Genomic DNA, 22,698 nt, shown 5'->3' on the forward strand with positions numbered 1-22,698 from the left:
ATTAACAGCACTAGGCAGGGGCTGGGGACAGCTGTACAAACATACATTACGCAGAGCTTTCAGTATCATGATTAATATATGAAGTTTTACTCTGCAAGATTCTGCTCTTTAAGTGCACTGGAGGAGGAGCTTCACTGTGAAGCACAACTTAAAGGGAACCTGTCGTCAACTTTATGCTGCCCTCACCGAAGGCAGCATAAAGTAGTGACAGATGCTCTGATTTCAGTGGTGTGTCACTTATGGGCTAAAAAAAAGTGATTGTCGAGAACAAGCATCATAACCATTGCAGCCCGATACTGGAAAAGAGTCATAGTTATTCAAGAGCTCCTGCTCTCCCTGCCACCTGCTGATGATATACAGTGTTCTCCTTAGTTTTCTCCTTAGGAGTGGACTGCCAATAATCAGCAGGTGGTGGGGAGAGCAGGAACTCATGAATAACAATGACTCTTCTGAAGCATCCCTAACTCTTTTCCAGGCCCAGGCTGCGATGATTATGATGCTTGGACTCGGCAACCACTTACTTTTAGCACATGAGTGACACACCGCTGAAATTAGTGTTTCTTTAACTACTTTATGCTGCCCTCAGTGAAGTTAGCATAAAGTTGATGACAGGTTCCCTTTAAAGCAGAAGGCAGGGGATGTGATGCAGTTTAATGTAGAGAGCACTTCACAGTGAAGCTCCACCTCCATTGCACTTAAGGGGTAGAATCTGGCAGAATACAAATTCATATTGACAGTACTCATGATAACAAAAAGGTATTTTTGTACTGCTCTCCCCATCCTCTACCGAGTGCTCTAAGCATTTTTGCATGGTCAAAACTGCTAACATGGTTATAAGGGAAAATAATAGCATTCTTAATACAGAATGCTTAGTAAAATAGGGCTGGAAAGTAATTTAACTCCCCTTAATCCACTTGTTCGCGCAGCACGGCTTCTCTTCTTTCTTCTTTGCTGTGCAGGAGGAAAAGGACCTGTGGTGATGTCACTGCGCTCATCACGTGGCCCGTCACATGATCCATCACCATTGTGATGGATCATGTGATGGACCATGTGATGAGCGCAGTGATGTCATCAAAGGTCCTTTACCCAGGTCCTGAAGAAAGAAGAAAGAAGAGAAGCCGGGTTGCGCGAACAAGTGGATTAAGGTAATTAAATTATTTTAGATTTTTTTTTTTAACCCCTCCAGCGCTATTTTACTAAGCATTCTGTATTCAGAATGCTATTATTTTCCCTTATAACCATGTTATAAGGGAAAATAATAATGATCGGGTCTCCATCCCGATCGCCTCCTAGCAACCATGCGTGAAAATCGCACCGCATCCGCACTTGTTTGCGATTTTCACGCTGCCCCATTCACTTCTATGGGGCCTGCGTTGCGTGAAAAACGCACAAAATAGAGCATGCTGCGATTTTCACGCAAAGCACAAGTGATGCGTAAAAAATCACCGCTCATGTGCACAGCCCCATAGAAATGAATGGGTCCGAATTCAGTGCGGGTGCAATGCGTTCACCTCACGCATTGCACCCGTGCGAAAATCTCGCCCGTGTGAAAGAGGCCTTATACTTTTTAACCTTTTTTTGATTCACTCATGATTTTGGATTCCAAAACTGGATCTGGAACCCTGGCCATAAATTTAGTGTAATGAAATGTGCTATTTTAATAACAAAATGAAGTCAATTTGATGTGAAGCTTTTCCTTTTTCACCTATATGCTGTATAGCGTTACACACAGACACAGATACGCGTTCAGAAGACAGAAGAGGTTCGTTTTCAGAGCACTCAACCATTTCTGAGAAGTCTGGGAAGATGGGAAGTCGCACGTTTCAGAAGTGGAGGATGCCCACACTAGGAGCCATGCAGTCTAGCCAGCATCACTGGTAATCAAGAATCAGCTTGACAATGGCATGTTCTAAGAGGCCACAATACAAATCCTCAAAAACCAGATTAGGATTGTTCTCATGAACACTTGGATCCTGACAGAAACTCTTGATATACTAGACAAAAACCATTGTACTGTATGATTTCATGCACATTAGTGCGAAACCATTTCAACCTTTACTGAAACCTTGATCTGTCTTTTTTCACAGGTTTATAGGTCACTTATTAAAGTTTACATATCTTACAAAAAATATTCTCTCCATACTTGTTGGGTGGACAAATTCTTCCCGGTATAATGCTAGTGCTATGCTTTGTGTCACCTCATTTCTTCTCTCCAGAATTAGTTACACTTTAAACAGTCACGCAATATCTGCTTTTCCTAATGTACCCATTTGACACCTCTCTGACACCTCCTTAGTATTGGAATGAATGTATGCATGTACATTTAGGGTATTTCTACACAGGACTGAAGCCCAGCGGACTGCCCATCATAGATTTGCATGTGCAGTGAGGATTTAAAGGGAACCTGTCACCGGGATTTTGTGTATAGAGCTGAGGACATGGGTTGCTAGATCGCCGCTAGCACATCTGCAATACCCAGTCCCTATAGCTCTGTGTGCTTTTATTGTGTAAAAAAAAATGATTTGATGGATATGTAAATGAACCTTAGATGAGTCCTGTCTCCTCCATGCTTCAGAGATAAATCCAGCTCTGACTCTGAGCCCAGCCATGCCCACTGAAGGAGCCCAGCACCGACCTGCATTCTCCGAATCTCCTCCTTACTCCCCGACGTCACAAAGCTAGAGCGCCATAATCTCGTGATGCGCAAGCTAGTGCATGCACAGTTCATTTCCTGAGGCTGATGCCAGCACAGGGAAGGAACACTGTGCAGACACTGCGCATGCGCTAGCTCGCTCTTGCTTTGTGACGTCGGGGAGTAAGGAGGAGATTCGGAGGATGCTGGGCTCCTTGACAATGGGCGTGGCTGGGCTCTGGAAACGTTAGTAGCCTCATTTACATATATATATATATATAATTATTTTTTTTTGACACAATAAAAGCACACAGAGCTATGGGGACTGAGTATTGCAGATGTGCTAGCAACCCATGTCCTCAGCTCTATACACAAAATCCTGGTGACAGGTTCCCTTTAACCACCTCCCGACCGCCTAACGCACGGATGCGTCCGGAAGGTGGTTGATTCATTCCTCCTGGACGCATCCGTGCGTCATCTCGCGAGACGCGAGATTTCCTGTGAACGCGCGCACACAGGCGCGCGCGCTCACAGGAACGGAAGGTAAGAGAGTTGATCTCCAGCCTGCCAGCGGCGATCGTTCGCTGGCAGGCTGGAGATGTGATTTTTTTAACCCCTAACAGGTATATTAGACGCTGTTTTGATAACAGCGTCTAATATACCTGCTACCTGGTCCTCTGGTGGTCCCCTTTGTTTGGATCGACCACCAGAGGACACAGGTAGCTCAGTAAAGTAGCACCAAGCACCACTACACTACACTACACCCCCCCCCCCCGTCACTTATTAACCCCTTATTAGCCCCTGATCACCCCATATAGACTCCCTGATCACCCCCCTGTCATTGATTACCCCCCTGTCATTGATCAACCCCCTGTAAAGCTCCATTCAGACGTCCGCATGATTTTTACGGATCCACTGATAGATGGATCGGATCCGCAAAACGCATCCGGACGTCTGAATGAAGCCTTACAGGGGCATGATCAATGACTGTGGTGATCACCCCATATAGACTCCCTGATCACCCCCCTGTCATTGATCACACCCCTGTCATTGATCACCCCCCTGTAAAGCTCCATTCAGATGTCCGCATGATTTTTACGGATGCACTGATAGATGGATCGGATCCGCAAAACGCATCCGGACGTCTGAATGAAGCCTTACAGGGGCATGATCAATGACTGGTGATCACCACATATAGACTCCCTGATCACCCCCCTGTAAAGCTCCATTCAGATGTCCGCATGATTTTTACGGATGCACTGATAGATGGATCGGATCCGCAAAACGCATCCGGACATCTGAATGAAGCCTTACAGGGGCATGATCAATGACTGTGGTGATCACCCCATATAGACTCCCTGATCACCCCCCTGTCATTGATCACACCCCTGTCATTGATCACCCCCCTGTAAAGCTCCATTCAGATGTCCGCATGATTTTTACGGATGCACTGATAGATGGATCGGATCCGTAAAACGCATCCGGACGTCTGAATGAAGCCTTACAGGGGCATGATCAATGACTGTGGTGATCACCCCATATAGACTCCCTGATCACCCCCCTGTAAAGCTCCATTCAGATGTCCGCATGATTTTTACGGATGCACTGATAGATGGATCCGATCCGCAAAACGCATCCGGACATCTGAATGAAGCCTTACAGGGGCATGATCAATGACTGTGGTGATCACCCCATATAGACTCCCTGATCACCCCCCTGTAAAGCTCCATTCAGATGTCCGCATGATTTTTACGGATGCACTGATAGATGGATCCGATCCGCAAAACGCATCCGGACATCTGAATGAAGCCTTACAGGGGCATGATCAATGACTGTGGTGATCACCCCATATAGACTCCCTGATCACCCCCCTGTAAAGCTCCATTCAGATGTCCGCATGATTTTTACGGATGCACTGATAGATGGATCCGATCCGCAAAACGCATCCGGACGTCTGAATGAAGCCTTACAGGGGCATGATCAATGACTGTGGTTATCACCCCATATAGACTCCCTGATCACCCCCCTGTCATTGATCACCCCCTGTCATTGATCACCCCCCCTGTCATTGATCACCCCCCCTGTCATTGATCACCCCTCTGTAAGGCTCCATTCAGACATTTTTTTGGCCCAAGTTAGCGGAATTATTTATTTTTTTTTCTTACAAAGTCTCATATTCCACTAACTTGTGTCAAAAAATAAAATCTCACATGAACTCACCATACCCCTCACGGAATCCAAATGCGTAAAATTTTTTAGACATTTATATTCCAGACTTCTTCTCACGCTTTAGGGCCCCTAGAATGCCAGGGCAGTATAAATACCCCACATGTGACCCCATTTCGGAAAGAAGACACCCCCAGGTATTCCGTGAGGGGCATATTGAGTCCATGAAAGATTGAAATTTTTGTCCCAAGTTAGCGGAACGGGAGACTTTGTGAGAAAAAAATTAAAAATATCAATTTCCGCTAACTTGTGCCAAAAATTTTTTTTTTCTATGAACTCGCCATGCCCCTCATTGAATACCTTGGGGTGTCTTCTTTCCAAAATGGGGTCACATGTGGGGTATTTATACTGCCCTGGCATTCTAGGGGCCCCAAAGCGTGAGAAGAAGTCTGGTATCCAAATGTCTAAAAATGCCCTCCTAAAAGGAATTTGGGCACCTTTGCGCATCTAGGCTGCAAAAAAGTGTCACACATCTGGTATCGCCGTACTCAGGAGAAGTTGGGGAATGTGTTTTGGGGTGTCATTTTACATATACCCATGCTGGGTGAGAGAAATATCTTGGTCAAATGCCAACTTTGTATAAAAAAATGGGAAAAGTTGTCTTTTGCCAAGATATTTCTCTCACCCAGCAAGGGTATATGTAAAATGACACCCCAAAACACATTCCCCAACTTCTCCTGAATACGGCGATACCACATGTGTGACACTTTTTTGCAGCCTAGGTGGGCAAAGGGGCCCATATTCCAAAGAGCACCTTTAGGATTTCACAGGTCATTTACCTACTTACCACACATTAGGGCCCCTGGAAAATGCCAGGGCAGTATAACTACCCCACAAGTGACCCCATTTTGGAAAGAAGACACCCCAAGGTATTCCGTGAGGGGCATGGCGAGTTCCTAGAATTTTTTATTTTTTGTCACAAGTTAGTGGAAAATGCTGATTTTTTTTTTTTTTTTTTTTTTTCATACAAAGTCTCATATTCCACTAACTTGTGACAAAAAATAAAAACTTCCATGAACTCACTATGCCCATCAGCGAATACCTTGGGGTGTCTTCTTTCCAAAATGGGGTCACTTGTGGGGTAGTTATACTGCCCTGGCATTCTAGTGGCCCAAATGTGTGGTAAGGAGTTTGAAATCAAATTCTGTAATAAATGACCTGTGAAATCCGAAAGGTGCTCTTTGGAATATGGGCCCCTTTGCCCACCTAGGCTGCAAAAAAGTGTCACACATCTGGTATCTCCGTACTCAGGAGAAGGTGGGGAATGTGTTTTGGGGTGTCATTTTACATATACCCCTGCTGGGTGAGAGAAATATCTTGGCAAAAGACAACTTTTCCCATTTTTTTATACAAAGTTGGCATTTGACCAAGATATTTCTCTCACCCAGCATGGGTATATGTAAAAAGACACCCCAAAACACATTCCCCAACTTCTACTGAATACGGAGATACCAGATGTGTGACACTTTTTTGCAGCCTAGGTGGGCAAAGGGGCCCATATTCCAAAGAGCACCTTTCGGATTTCACTCGTCATTTTTTACAGAATTTGATTTCAAACTCCTTACCACACATTTGGGCCCCTAGAATGCCAGGGCAGTATAACTACCCCACAAGTGACCCCATTTTGGAAAGAAGAGACCCCAAGGTATTCGCTGATGGGCATAGTGAGTTCATGGAAGTTTTTATTTTTTGTCACAAGTTAGTGGAATATGAGACTTTGTATGAAAAAAAAAAAAAAAAAAAAAAAAATCAGCATTTTCCACTAACTTGTGACAAAAAATAAAAAATTCTAGGAACTTGCCATGCCCCTCACGAAATACCTTGGGGTGTCTTCTTTCCAAAATGGGGTCACTTGTGGGGTAGTTATACTGCCCTGGCATTCTAGGGGCCCAAATGTGTGGTAAGGAGTTTGAAATCAAATTCTGTAAAAAATGACCTGTGAAATCCGAAAGGTACTCTTTGGAATATGGGCCCCTTTGCCCACCTAGGCTGCAAAAAAGTGTCACACATCTGGTATTGCCGTACTCAGGAGAAGGTGGGGAATGTGTTTTGGGGTGTCTTTTTACATATACCCATGCTGGGTGAGAGAAATATCTTGGCAAAAGACAACTTTTCCCATTTTTTTATACAAAGTTGGCATTTGACCAAGATATTTATCTCACCCAGCATGGGTATATGTAAAAAGACACCCCAAAACACATTCCTCAACTTCTCCTGAATACAGAGATACCAGATGTGTGACACTTTTTTGCAGCCTAGGTGGGCAAAGGGGCCCATATTCCAAAGAGCACCTTTCGGATTTCACTCGTCATTTTTTACAGAATTTGATTTCAAACTCCTTACCACACATTTGGGCCCCTAGAATGCCAGGGCAGTATAACTACCCCACAAGTGACCCCATTTTGGAAAGAAGAGACCCCAAGGTATTTCGTGATGGGCATAGTGAGTTCATAGAAGTTTTTATTTTTTGTCACAAGTTAGTGGAATATGAGACTTTGTAAGAAAAAAAAAAAAAAAAAAAAAAATCATCATTTTCCGCTAACTTGTGACAAAAAATAAAAAGTTCTATGAACTCACTATGCCCATCAGCGAATACCTTAGGGTGTGTACTTTCCGAAATGGGGTCATTTGTGGGGTGTTTGTACTGTCTGGCCATTGTAGAACCTCAGGAAACATGACAGGTGCTCAGAAAGTCAGAGCTGCTTCAAAAAGCGGAAATTCACATTTTTGTACCATAGTTTGTAAACGCTATAACTTTTACCCAAACCATTTTTTTTTTACCCAAACATTTTTTTTTTATCAAAGACATGTAGAACTATAAATTTAGAGCAAAATTTCTATATGGATCTCGTTTTTTTTTGCAAAATTTTACAACTGAAAGTGAAAAATGTCATTTTTTTGCAAAAAAATCGTTAAATTTCGATTAATAACAAAAAAAGTAAAAATGTCAGCAGCAATGAAATACCACCAAATGAAAGCTCTATTAGTGAGAAGAAAAGGAGGTAAAATTCATTTGGGTGGTAAGTTGCATGACCGAGCAATAAACGGTGAAAGTAGTGTAGGTCAGAAGTGTAAAAAGTGGCCTGGTCTTTCAGGGTGTTTAAGCACTGGGGGCTGAGGTGGTTAAAGTCCACATTATGTCAATTTATGCAGCGCTTTCCATTACGGATTTCACTCATTGCAATGCACAGGGTGAAATCTTCTGTAAATCCACAGATAAATCCACAACAATCTTCATGCAAATCATGTGGATTTAGGCTACGTCTACACGACGACATTTGTCGCGCGACAATAAGTTGCGCGACAGATAGGGCACAACTACACTGCAACATTTGTAGCGCAACATTTTGTTGCACTAATGTCGCGTGACAATTTTTATAATGATGGTCTATGGTGTCGCACTGCAACATGCAATATGCTGCGACTGCGACGCAACAGTCGCAGAAAAATCCATCTCGATTTTGCAGTGCGACACCGTAGACTGCCATTATAAAAATGGTCGCGCGACATTAGTGCAACAAAATGTCGCGCGACAAATGTCGTCGTGTAGATGTAGCCTTAGCCGACGATTTGCAGCAGAGTTTTTCACTGCACATTATGTCCGATGTGAATACAGCCTTAAAGGGGTTTTCCGAAATTTTTATATTGATGACCTATCCCCAGGATAGCAAAAAAAAAAAGAGTGTAGCAGCACAACAAAATGGATCCTTCAGTGGTGGTGCCCGCGGTGTCAGGCGCCAGTCCGTAGCTCCCCCAATACAGCAAATACAAAAAAGTATACCGCGGCACTCTCATGTCTTCATAATTCCAACGTTTAATCCCTAAATCACAGCGACGTTTCGACCAGTGTGGTATTTCTCAAGCAGTGTACATAGTGAATGAGGTACAACATTTATACCAGTCACATGATACAATTAAGCAAATTATAAACCCCTCCTCCAACATCAGCTAATACTGACATCACATCACATGGTTAACTCTCATATGTTTTTTAGGTTTGAATGACAGAGCCCCTATTACTGGCTATCATATACTGTAGGAATGACCAATAGTAGTATAGGCAAGGTTAACATAAGGATCCCACTTTGAATGCCAATAAGTGTAGATTAACAGCGGAGGTGCCGCTCTAGAAATAGTTTTAAAAAATGTAAATTATATATACTTTTTTCAGATAGATTGCCACTGATATCCGGTCCATTGGGAGCCCAGTGCCGATGTTTAAAATGGGCTTTGTAGAATGAGCAGTAATCGATCGATATTATGTAGCCAAAGGTTTTGGCTGCAATGATAGCGCATTGCAGAGCATGCGCATAGGTGTTGTGGACAATTTCCCTGAACATCAGCTGCTTCTCAGTGACCTCCTGCGCAGGCGCATGGTGTCCATGGAGACGCCGTGTTGTGTATACACGCGCACCTGGGGCGCCTGCGCAGTGGGTCTGAAGGGACGCCGAAGGAAGCGCGCTCGCTGCAGGAGCGCAGAAGAAATCCGAATCTCGATATGAGAGTTATGCCCACCAGGTTTCCGAACAAAGTAAGCGCAAATATATGATGATTATTTATGGTGTTAACACATGTAGGATTTGGTTAATATGAGAGTTAACCATGTGATGTGATGTCAGTATTAGCTGATGTTGGAGGAGGGGTTTATAATTTGCTTAATTGTATCATGTGACTGCTATTAGAGGGTATAAATGTTGTACCTCATTCACTATGTACACTGCTTGAGAAAGACCACACTGGTCGAAACGTCGCTGTGATTTGGTGATTAAACGTTGGTATTATGAAGACATGAGAGTGCCGCGGTATACTATTTTGTATTTGCTATCCTCAGGATAGGTCATCAATATCAGATCAGCAGGGGTCCGACACGCCGTACCAACACTGCCTAAGGCCTCTTTCACACTTGCGCTGTCCGGATCCGTCGTGCACTCCATTTGCCGGAGGTGCCCGCCGGATCCGTAATACCGCAAGTGAACTGAAAGCATTTGAAGACGGATCCGTCTTCAAAATGCGTTCAGTGTTACTATGGCACCTAGGACGCTATTAAAGTCCTGGCTGCCATAGTAGTAGTGGGGAGCGGGGGAGCAGTATACTTACCGCCCGTGCGGCTCCCGGGGCGCTCCAGAATGACGTCCATGCGATTACGTCATCCATGCGCGTAAGTATACTGCTCCCCCGCTCCCCACTACACTTTACCATGGCAACCAGGACTTTAGTGTCCTGGCAGCCATGGTAACCATTCAGAAAAAGCTAAACGTCGGATCCGGTAATGCGCCGAAACAACGTTTAGCTTAAGGCCGGATCAATGCCTTTCAATGGGCATTAATTCCGGATCCGGCCTTGCGGCAAGTGTTCAGGATTTTTGACCGGAGCAAAAAGCGCAGCATGCTGCGGTATTTTCTCCGGCCAAAAAACGTTCCGGTCCTGAACTGAAGACATCCTGATGCATCCTGAACGGATTTCTCTCCATTCAGAATGCATGGGGATAATCCTGATCAGGATTCTTCCGGCATAGAGCCCCGACGACGGAACTCTATGCCGGAACAGAACAACGCAAGTGTGAAAGAGCCCTAATTGTTTACCTGCTCGCAGTGGACACCGCAGTGGTGAGCAGGTGTAACTACAAGAAGCCATCCCATTCACGTCAATGGGACAGCTCCTTCCAAAACGAGACATCCCATTGAAGTGAATGGGACGCTTCTTATAATTACACCGCTCACCGCTGCAATGTTGACGGCAAGCTGGTAAACAATGAAGGGAAGGAAGCACTGGCACAGAGCACGGCCTTCTCTTCAACCAGCTGATTGGCGGGGTGTCGGCCGATCTGATATTGATGATCTATCCTGAGGATAGGTCATCAACATTAAAATCCTGGAAAACCCCTTTAAGTGGTTTCATCAGATATTGTTGGCATATCACTAAGATATGTCACCATTGTCAAAAAGGTACAGGTCCCACCTTAAGTTACAATATTAATTGGTTCCAGCATGACCATTGTAAGTTGAAACCACTGTAAACTGAGCCATATCACTATGGAAAACTGGTAATTGGTTCCAAAGTCCCAAAATGCATCCCAAGATAACAGAAAATGAAGATTTAAGAAAATTAAGCAGATAACTAAGACAGATAAAGCAAGTCCTTACATATAACATTCATCAATATATGCTGGGGCTATAAATCACTTTCTATGATGAGAACATTAGTTTCTTCAGGGTCTTTTACAGTATGCACGTTCCAGAAAAAAAGACATGGAGCTGCCCTCCCCCGGGGTATCCCCCGCTGATCCTGACACAGGCAAAGAGCATTACAGGAAATGTACTTGACTGATGTTTTACCAGAAAAATTACCATTTCAATTGGATGAGGCAATTGTTGAAAATATTGTAACCTGAGGCCATTGTATCTTGAGGGGCCACTGCACGTGAAATACCAATCCTGTAACATTTTTTCTCACAACTCTGTATTATGTTCCTCTATCAGTCCCCCCATGTCCACATAAATTGACAAGTGATACCCCTTGTTAATGAAGTGTATCTCTACATAGTTTCAAACCGTCCAGTTAGTGTTAAGATGTGTAGAGATACACCTTATTGATAAGAGGAATGGTGGGACTGGACTATACATCGACCTTGGAAGCAACACGCAAGTTGCTTGCTGGACTTTTTGTGATTCTGGGGCCGTGCAGCGACCCCACTCACTTCCATTATGTTATGTAGCTACATAACTGTTAGGCTGAGTTCACACGGGCGAGTATTCCGCACGGGTGCAATGCGGGAGGTGAACGTATTGCACCCGCACTGAATCTGGACCCATTCATTTCTATGGGGTTGTGCACATGAGCTGTGATTTTCACGCATCACTTATGCGCTGCGTGAAAATCGCAGCATGCTCTATATTGTGCGTTTTCCACGCAACGCAGGCCCCATAGAAGTGAATAGGGCTGCGTGAAAATCGCAAGCATCCACAAGCAAGTGCGGATGCGGTGCGATTTTCACGCACGGTTGCTAGGAGACGATCGGGATGGAGACCCGATCATTATTATTATCCCTTATAACATGGTTATAAGGGAAAATAATAGCATTCTGAATACAGAATGCATAGTACAATAGCGCTGGAGGGGTTAAAAAATAAATAAAAATAATTTAACTCACCTTAATCCACTTGCTTGCACAGCCCGGCATCTGTTCTGTCTTCATCTTAGCTGTGTGCAGGAAAAGGACCTGTGGTGAAGTCACTCCGGTCATCATATAATCAATCACCATGGTAAAAGAACATGTGACGGACCATGTGATGACTGGAGTGACATCACCACAGGTCCTTTTCCTGCACACAGCTAAGAAGAAGACAGAAGAGATGCCGAGCTGCGCGAGCAAGTGGATTAAGTGGAGTTAAATTATTTGTTTATTTTTTTTAACCCCTCCAGCGCTATTGTACTATGCATTCTGTATTAAGAATGCTATTATTTTCCCTTAAAACCATGTTATAAGGAAAAATAATACAATCTACAGAACACCGATCCCAAGCCCGAACTTCTGTGAAGAAGTTCGTGTTTGGGTACCAAACATGCACGATTTTTCTCACGCGAGTGCAAAACGCATTACAATGTTTTGCACTCGCGCGGAAAAATCGAGCATGTTCCCGCAACGCACACGCACCTTTTCCCGCAACGCCCGTGTGAACTCAGCCTTACAGGTAAAGTTTCCATAAAGCCCCTGCCTTAATCATACTTTTCCTGAAGAAATTATAGAGGGATTAAAATAAACATGTATGAAGCTAGTAGTAGAAGAACTACATCAGTGTCAGATGGAGTACTGCAATATAAATTTATCTAATTTAGATCGCTTACATCAGGGGCGGGGAACCTCTGGCCCATGGGCCACATACAGCCCTATCATTTCATGTGGCCCCCGGCTCCCTGTCCCCATTGCAGAGCATATAGTGAAAATGCTAATGACCACTTACAATATGGAGAAGGCGGGAGGCAGACGAAGGTCAGGAACAGTCCTGTGCTCACTGTACTCACCTTTCCTGGTCTTCTTCCAGGCCCCGCTCTGTGTCCTGACATGTACAGTATCAGGATGTAGTAAACGTAGGTGCGCACTATGTCCTGATGCTATGTGCCATCATGTCACAGTACAGCGCGGCAGGAAGAAGACGAAGGAGGGTGAGTTAATCTTCCGAGTGACAGAGACATCCGGAGCTGGAAAGGTAAGTTTACTTATTCATTTTTTTTTTTTATATGTCTGATCTGAGGTCTAATTAGAGGTCTGATCTGAACAGGTGCAGGCTGGGAGGGTCTGACTGGATGCTTCGGGAGGTTCTGATGGGGGTCTGAGCCTCTGGCTAATGGAGGCTGTAGAGGGACTGATCTGAGGCGGGGGGGGGTCTGATCTGAGACTGGAGGGTCTAAAAGGGTTGCGATCTGAGGCTGATGGAGGCTAGGGGGTCTGATGGGAGGCTGATCTGAGGCTAATGGAGGCTGGGGAGGGTCTGATCTGAGGCTGGGAGGTCTGATGGGGGTCTGATCTGAGGCTGATGGAGACTTTGCGGGTCTGATGGAGACTGATCTGAGGCTAATGGAGGCTAGCAAGGGTCTGATTGGGGTGTGATATGAGGCTGGGGGGTCTGATGGGGGTTTGATCTGAGGCTGATGTAGGCTGGGGATTCTGATTTGAGGCTGATGGAGGTAGGGGCAGATCTGAGGCTGAGAAAAGGGACAAAGGCAGGGACAGTTGCGAAGACAGAGGGAGGGACAGTGGCAGAGGGAATGAAAGCTGGATGGACCCCTCTGGGATGAGCTTGGCTGCCATTAATGCCAAATAAAGAAAAAAATAACTAAATATATAACATTCTCAACTTAAAAATTAGACTGTTATAATTGCCGAAAATGGTGTCTGTACTATTAAAAAATGCAAGAATACAGCACTCTGGAGTTTTTTAGCACAATTTCTGAAACTTACCCCTAATCAGGGTGGATAAAAATCAATGATTTTTTTAAAAAAATCTAAAAAATCTGATTTTTTTGATTTAAATTAGATTTTTTTGATTTAAATCGGATTTTTTTTTATATAAAATGCTTTTTGAGGAAAATATATTACCATCCAAAGGTTATTCCATCATGAAATAAAGATTAGTTTTTTTAATTATGTAGAATAAGGCTGTACGTAGACTCCCATATTGTTGAATGGATTAGGCAGTGGCTGAGGGACAGACAACAGAGGGTTGTAGTCAATGGAGTATATTCAGACCAAGGTCTTGTTACCAGTGGGGTAACTCAGGGATCTGTTCTGGGACCCATATTGTTTAATATATATTGAAGAAGGCCTCGATGGTAAGGTGTGTCTTTTTTCTGATGGCACAAAGATTTGTAACAGGGTTGATGTTCCTGGAGGGATACACCAAATGGAAAAGGATTTAGGAAAACTAGAGGAATGGTCAAAAATCTGGCAACTAAAATTTAATGTTGATAAGTGCAAGATAATGCACCTGGGGCATAAAAACCCAAGAGCAGAATATAAAACCAGTGATACAGTCCTAACCTCAGTATCTGAGGAAAGGGATTTAGGGGTCATTATTTCAGAAGACTTAAAGGTAGGCAGACAATGTCATAGAGCAGCAGGAGATGCTAGCAGAATGCTTGGGTGTATAGGGAGAGGCATTACCAGTAGAAAGAGGGAGGTGCTCATGCCGCTCTACAGAGCACTAGTGAGACCTCATTTGGAGTATTGTGCTCAGTACTGGAGACCATATCTCCAGAAGGATATTGATACTTTGGAGAGAGTTCAGAGAAGAGCTACTAAACTAGTACATGGATTGCAGGATAAAACTTACCAGGAAAGATTAAAGGACCTTAACATGTATAGCTTGGAAGAAAGACGAGACAGAGGGGATATGATAGAAACTGCTAAATACATAAAGGGAATCAACAAGGTAAAAGAGGAGAGAAGATTTAAAAGAAGAAAAACTGCTACAAGAGGACATAGTTGTAAATTAGAGGGGCAAAGGTTTAAAAGTAATATCAGGAAGTATTACTTTACTGAGAGAGTAGTGGATGCATGGAATAGCCTTCCTGCAGAAGTGGTAGCTGCAAATACAGTGAAGGAGTTTAAGCATGCATGGGATAGGCATAAGGCCCTCCTTCATATAAGATAGGGCCATAGTATTCAGTATATTGGGCAGACTAGATGGGCCAAATGGTTCTTATCTGCCGACACATTCTATGTTTCTATATGTGTAATTTTTTTGGTAAATAAATTCCATTAATCCATTCACAATGTCATGCTCTTCCAGAGGTTTTTGTAAGATTATTGGGCAGTTTCTCTGCCTACAAGATATTATCACAGATGCTTGGTTTACTTTTGCAGTTCTCAAAACTGAATTTGACTCAGCAGAGATCACATGCCTCTTCTTCACAGCAAAAATGTTATAACATGAACAGAGTTGAGAAAAATACCTTAATCCTAACTTCTACAAACCTATGAATGCAGAATCAACCTAATCAAACTAATAGGAAAAGTTGTTTAAATCTTCATCTACTTGCATATTATAAGTTATACCAGTAAGAATTAGTCTTTATGCAGAAAACTATGATTTAAATCAAGCCTTACTGACTAGTGATTTAAATCGTGATTTAAATCGTGATTTAAATAATTTTGATTTAAATCAAATCCACCCTGCCCCTAATTCAATTATATGTTTGACCAAATATAGCGGTCAAATTCTTAAACTTAGAATTTTGTATGGCCCGCAAAAGATGTTAAAAACATCCAAACGGCCCTCTGCGGCAAAACGGTTTCCCACCACTGACATGAATAAAACAACTCAAACATTCCTATACTCAAAAATAAGACTTACCTGGTATGGGTACAGAGTCACACCATTAGTTCTTGATAATGACCATGTACCATCAAGGTACTGATGAGCTTGAACAGCTACTGAATTCATGATGTTGCCATTACTTGGGCTTGTTGCCATTGGTAGGCTGACTTTGGCTTGATGTGAAGGAGACCCATTTTTCTTTTCTTGTCCATTGGCGAGCCCAAGACTGTTTGGTTTACCACCATGTTTGTTGGGCACAAAGCCAGGGTAGTTGGGTGTGGTGTAGGGATTTGGCATGTATACCCAGTCTTTTGGCTGAAGGTTTCCCATATGTCTTGGACCCATTAATGCTGGAATATTAGAATGTCCTGGAGGAGATCCTGGAGAAGCAGCATCATAGTGTTCAACATTGGCAGACTGCTCCAGAGATGTCACCATTTGGATAGCTTCCTGTTTAAGCTGATTAAGATGAGTGGCACATATATCACAACGGTTGTCTCTCTCATTCCAAGACTTTCGGATGGTGTTTGGCACTTGAAGCTTGTCGTGTATGCCAGTAGTGATGGATGGGTCCTGGAAAAGATAAATTAATACAATTCGTGTTATGAATTGAAAGCAAAATCTCCTTGAAAAGGAAATATAAGAATTACAATTATAATTTTTAGAATATCCACTGATACATTAAAAAGCCATTTTCTCAATCTGGCACTTTACTGATCTAAATAATGAAATATTGAAAACATGAAATAAATTGCTATATGCAGCATTTTGCCCTTATTCTAACTGAAGGACTTCAGACTCCACTGTCATTACTCTGCAGGGTTCTTATGAAGCTGATATCAAAGCACATGCATACTCTGTTGTCAGCAAGCCTGCAACGCTCTATTAATATTAAAACGGTTCATGCCCTCTGGAATATTGTATTGTCCACATAATGTTTCTGCAGCATTGTCAATCCCTTTTTACTATAAGCCTGCTAAATAATCCCGACAAACTACACTGCAATTTTATAAGACTGGAGGTAAGTTATCGTAGACAAAGCTGAAGGTAACATTGATGGTACAGATATCTTAAAGAGATCAAAATATCTATGGCGATCCTCAGGATAGGCCATCAATATCAGATCTGTGAGGGTCGCCAGTCAGCTGTTTGAAGGAGTTACAGTGTTTGCCCAATGCTGCGGCTTCTTGAATGTTTACATTGGTCCATCTACCAGTACAATGTCTACTTACTACAGATGGCAGCAGTGGCTGTGGGAGGAAGCTACGAAGTAGATGACATGCAGGTAGACAGATCATTGTAGACAATGAAGAGGCCACAGAGCTCGCATGAATACCACAGTCCCTTCAGACAGCTATCAACGAGGGTGCCAAGGGACTCCCACTGATGGGCTATCACGAGTATAGGCCATAAGTAGTCTAATGCTGAAAAACCCTTTTAATTATAGGATTTTCATCCTTATGATGTGCGCCATAACATGTAATACTGTGTATAAATTATTAGGCTAAATTCTCATTGGGTGGGAATCTAGAATAAAAGGGGTTGTACATGATTAGAAACACATGGCTGCTTTATTTGAAAAAGACCACCAAACATATCCACAGGCTGTGCCTGGTACTGCTGCTCTGCTCCACTGAAGTGAATGAGGCTAAGCTGAAAACCACACACAACCTATGGACAGGTGTTGCACTGTTATTAGAAGAAAGCAGCCATACCGTATTTTTAATCCTGGACCTTTAAATAGGGAACCTCAGTCTTGCCAAACATATTGGTAGATACGCCTATTCTGCCAGTTGTATGGACTCCAATCTGTATGTCTTTTACATATAGATGGGTCTGTGGTATCCTGATGTATACAGATTATACCAAGCGGCTCAGCCACAGTTTGGCCAGTTGCACGCAGTAGGGCATGCTCACCTGGGCAGCCAATGACTGCAAGACTAATCGTGATTGTAGCTCACTGAATGCCAAAAGTTGGCAAATTATACTAAATATACCTTGCCGCATGCTCGATTTTGATAAATTTAGTGCTATATTTTCCCTATCACAAAGTGATATAATCTAAGACATTATTGAAGAGCCTTATAGTGTTCCTGTGGTAAAGCACAAAAGATAAGTATCTGTGACTTCTACATCATTCCGAACCCATGATAATTCAGTGTTTTACATCCATGACTTAACACAGGACCCATTAAAGTCACCGGTTCAATTGAAATATCCACGCAGAAAGCACTATTCTTGTCCGTATTAAAATCCATTTCATTGAAGTGTATGAGTGCACAAAAAAGTGACACCATAAAGATGTCCTCGTCAAAGTGAAGACAGGAGAGCACCACTTGTTAGTCGATTTCTGTGTAAAATGGCGGCAGTGCTCGCAGTGCCAGGCCCCGACCTGAGGGCCCCCTTGGTAGCCAAAAAAATAGATGAAAAACCGCAGCAGTCTTGAATCCAATTTTGTAGTTGGGACATCGACACAATTCTAACATTTTTGGCTCTAATCACCACCACAATGGATTTGAAATGAAACGAAGAAGACGTGCTACATCCAAATCAGGTGAACGGTGTAGGAATTACAACAGTTTGCATATGTGCCTCCCACTTGTTAAGGGACCAAAAGTAATGGGACAATTGGCTTCTCAGCTGTTCCATGGCCAGGTGTGTGTTATTCCCTCATTATCCCAATTACAATGAGCACATTTCAAGTGTGCTATTTGCATTTGGAATCTGTTGCTGTCAACTCTCAAGATGAGATCCAAAGAGCTGTCACTATCAGTGAAGCAAGCAACCATTAGGCTGAAAAAACACAACAAACCCATCAGAGAGACAGCAAAAACATTAGGCATGGCCAAAAAAACATTTGGGAACATTCTTAAAAAGAAGGAACGCACCGGGGGGCTCATCAACACCAAAAGACCCGGAAGACCACGGAAAACAACTGTGATGGATGACCGAAGAATTCTTTCCCTGGTGAAGAAAACACCCTTCACAACAGTTGGCCAGATCAAGAACACTCTCCAGCAGGTAGGTGTATGTGTGTCAAAGTTAACAATCAAGAGAAGACTTCACCAGAGTGAATACAGAGGGTTCACCACAAGATGTAAATCATTGGTGAGCCTCAAAAACAGGAAAGCCAGATTAGAGTTTGCCAAACGACATCTAAAAAAGCCTTCACAGTTCTGGAACAACATTCTATGGACAGATGAGACCAAGATCAACTTGTACCAGAGTGATGGGAAGAGAAGAGTATGGAGAAGGAAAGGAACTTGTCACAGCCACTATCTCTGGCTGTGACCTTCCGTCCTTGCTTGTTCGGCGCTCCTCGCTGAAGTTTTGTTTCTGTGTGTTTGTGGTTCTGTATGGGTTAACTCCCCTGTGTTCCTATTAGGAGTTAATCCTCTCTGTCTGCTCCATGGGTGTGGCCTCTCTGCTGCACCCATGGAACCTGTATATAAGGCTGAGGTTTCCTCAGTTCTGGGTCAGCTCTCCTGGTGTGTGTTGTCTTGTCCTGCTCCTGGTTTGTACTTTCTCTCCCATGCTGCTGATCCATGGGATCAGTGTCTGTTTGTCTGTGCTCTGTAGGGTTTCCCTACTTGTTCATTCCCGTCCTCTTTGATGCCCTCTTTCCTGTCTTTCTGTTATCTGTTCTGCCAGTTATGTTTTAGTTTCTTTGTGTGTATTCATATGTCTCGGTTCAGCAAGCGCCTAGCTGCAGAGTGCTATGCGCAAGGCCACGCAGTATACCACTGGTGGAGCAAGTCCTTCTCTGCTCATTGTCACTCCTGTTTCCTTGCTATGTATTTCTGCTTGTGTTATTAGTTGCACTGTTTTGTATTTGCCTGTCTGTTATGTTTGCCTATGTGCCGTCGGTACCTTCCGGTACCTGTTGTCCATTCGTTCCTGCTGTCACTGTCTAGTTCACGCTCCAGAGTGGACCCTGGCTACTTCCTGCGGCAAAGTCTAACCCTACTATCTAGGGCTCTAGTGAATACCAGGAGTTGCTTAGTCACGCACCTCTGGAGTATTACTAGACAGTGGCGCAGTGGGGGTTTTCTCCCACTGTGCTGACGGTACATAGAGCTCATGTTTTGTCTGTGCTGCCTTCCCTGTTTTTTGTTTGTGCAATAAACTCTTGTGTGTCTGTACCTGATTTCTGTTTGTTTATTGCTTGACGACGCGGTGGTCTCTCCTGGGACCTCCAACTCGTGACAGAACTGCTCATGATCCTAAGCATACCACCTCATCAGTGAAGCTTGGTGGTGGTGGTGTCATGGCGTGGGCATGTATGGCTGCCAATGGAACTGGTTCTCTTGTATTTATTGATGATGCGACTGCTGACAAAAGCAGCAGGATGAATTCTGAATTGTTTCGGGTAATATTATCTGCTCATATTCAGCCAAATGCTTCAGAACTCATTGGACGGCGCTTCACAGTGCAGATGGACAATGACCGAAAGCAAAAGCAACCAAAGAGTTTTTTAAGGTAAAGAAGTGGAATGTTATGCAATGGCCAAGTCAATCACCTGACCTGAATCCGATTTGAGCGTGCATTTCACTTGCTGAAGACAAAACTGAAGGGAAAATGCCCCAAGAACAAGCAGGAACTGAAGACAGTTGCAGTAGAGGCCTGGCAGAGCATCACCAGGGATGAAACCCAGCGTCTGGTGATGTCTATATGTTCCAGACTTCAGGCTGTAATTGACAGCAAAGGATTTGCAACCAAGTATTAAAAAGTGAAAGTTTGATTTATGATTATTATTCTGTCCCATTACTTTTGGTCCCTTAACAAGTGGGAGGCACATATGCAAACTGTTGTAATTCCTACACCGTTCACCTGATTTAGATGTAAATACCCTCAAATTAAAGCTGACAGTCTGCAGCTAAAGCATATCTTGTTTGTTTCATTTCAAATCCATTGTGGTGGTGTATAGAGCCAAAAATGTTAGAATTGTGTCAATGTCCCAATATTTATGGACCTGACTGTATATAGCTTGAAAAAGACTTTGCTGTCGAAACGTTGCTATTTTTCGGTGTTAATAAACACAAAATTGGATTCAAGACTGGGAGTGCTGCGGTTTTTTATAAATTTTTTTGATCATACAGATGTCCGCACGAAAGGACATCTGTTTCTGTTGCAGATTTATATCAGAATGGCCATCTGAATCAGGCCTAAGTATATGAAACAGTTTTCACTTCTGCGTTGCAATTCGCTTCAAGCTAAATTATTTTCACACTTATTAATAACTTACATTTTCATCAATTATTTTCTATTTACCAAGGACATCCAAGGACGTCCAAGTTATAATGGAGTAGCTTGTAGCCGGCTCCTTTTTCACACTGCAGTTGGTGCTTAATGGATTTATAAATCATTGTGACTTTTCCTAGGTGACATGGAAGGCCAGAAATGAATGCTCTGACATAGAACAAGATAGGTTGGAAAAGGATTTTGCTTTGACAAAAAAAATAAACACAAAAGCAACCTCGGTACGTGTTATAAGCACACATGTGCAAGCCAGTGGTGTCAATCATTGCTAATCCCAACAAGTAAGGTCAAGGAGGGAATGATGTCAAAGTCATATTGCAGTGGTCTGCTGCAAACATCTCTGTTCTAGAAGCCATCAAACCCAGAAGGTTTCGATGACTCAAATCAGTTGGTAAAATAGTTAAACAGGTTAGTAAAAATAGTAATTAATTGCTAAAAAAACAAAACGTAACAAGATTTTAGTTCATTTGGTTTCCTTTTACTAATGCATAGTGTCTAGCACTAAACAACATACTGTACTACTATCTAAGAATACATGGCAGTAGCGTTAGTGGAGTGTGAATTTTGGGACTTGAATTCCATGACAACAGAATGAAGGAAATAATCTATCTTTTTCAAAACCTGGTAGTCAGCTTTGAAGCATAACTCTGCCTATTGTAGGAGAGTCCCCGGGATAATAATGGACGGACGATACGTGCCACCAGAGGTCCTGGCCTCGGTGGAGTAAGAACCGGATCATTGCGGTTACAGCGGCGAATGCTGCTGGCGCAGCATGTCCGGGCCGGTTCTTACTGGGAACAGGCAAAGAGCAGGGTGGGTGCCTGTTCCCCACGGCCAGCCCAGGTTTTTGGTGGAGCTGGGCCTTTGAAGAACCCAGCCTGCTGAAGATGGGGGGTGGGGTGTGTCTTGCTGTGCTGGAGATTTTGACAGACAGAGTCGGTGCTGGTCATGGAGAGACTGGAGGATAGCCCTGGGACCTGTGGTGCCACTAGCTGAAGGGCCTCCGGCCTGAGGGAGACAAAGGCAGGTAGCCTAGAAGCCTGCAGGACAGGTGTGGTCTGTACAGAAACAAGGTGACTCAAACCTGCTGTTTGTTTGCTGTGGAAGGACTTTTTTTTCTATGCTCTATGTGGATATGCCCCTGTGTGGTCTGCACATTGCCTGTTATGCCTTTGGTGTGAATAAAGTCACGGTGTATCACAAAGACTGCCTCAATACTGCCGCCGCTACCGTAGCCTACCACGAGCACACGCCTACACTATATGATTCTCGGTGCCGTTGATCCAAGGTGTAAGGCCTCGTGCACACGGCCTTTTCGTGCATTGGGGGCCACGATTTGCAGTCCCCAATGCATGGGCAACAGACTAATCGATACCCATTCAACTTGAATGGGTCCGTGATCCATCTGCACAGCAAAAACATAGAACAAGTTGTATTTTTTTTGCTGTGCGGAGGCACAGAGAGAAACCCTATGGCAGCACCCCGGATTGCAGACTCATTCATTGCAGAGCCAAGTGAACGGGTCCACATCTGCGATGCGGTGTGCACACTGCCGGGGCCCGTATATTGCGGACCCACTATTTGTGGCCCGCAATACGGGCACAGCCGGGCAACGGTCGTGTGCATGAGTCCTTATTATGATTGCCTGATTGGCTTCTACCTCACTGAGTTTTTTGCCTTCCTCTGGATCACCCGCAGGACAACAGAATGAACTGGATGGACAGATGTCTTTTTTCAGCCTTACAAACTATGGGAGTCATTTAT

The 22,698-nt window shown here is 43.6% G+C and overlaps 1 protein-coding gene across 1 annotated transcript in view; it reads right to left on the reverse strand.

The window, feature by feature from the left end:
• KIF26B (kinesin family member 26B) overlaps positions 1–22,698 on the reverse strand; it is a 390,270-nt gene that overhangs the window by 212,582 nt on the left and 154,990 nt on the right. The window contains exon 3 of the mRNA XM_040429447.1: positions 15,712–16,248. Within this exon, the coding sequence (XP_040285381.1) occupies positions 15,712–16,248 (537 nt within the window). The remainder of the gene's footprint in view (positions 1–15,711; positions 16,249–22,698) is intronic.

The sequence above is a fragment of the Bufo bufo genome, chromosome 4 (genome assembly GCF_905171765.1).
Source record: "Bufo bufo chromosome 4, aBufBuf1.1, whole genome shotgun sequence".
In the NCBI taxonomy this organism is placed as follows: Eukaryota; Metazoa; Chordata; class Amphibia; order Anura; family Bufonidae; genus Bufo; species Bufo bufo.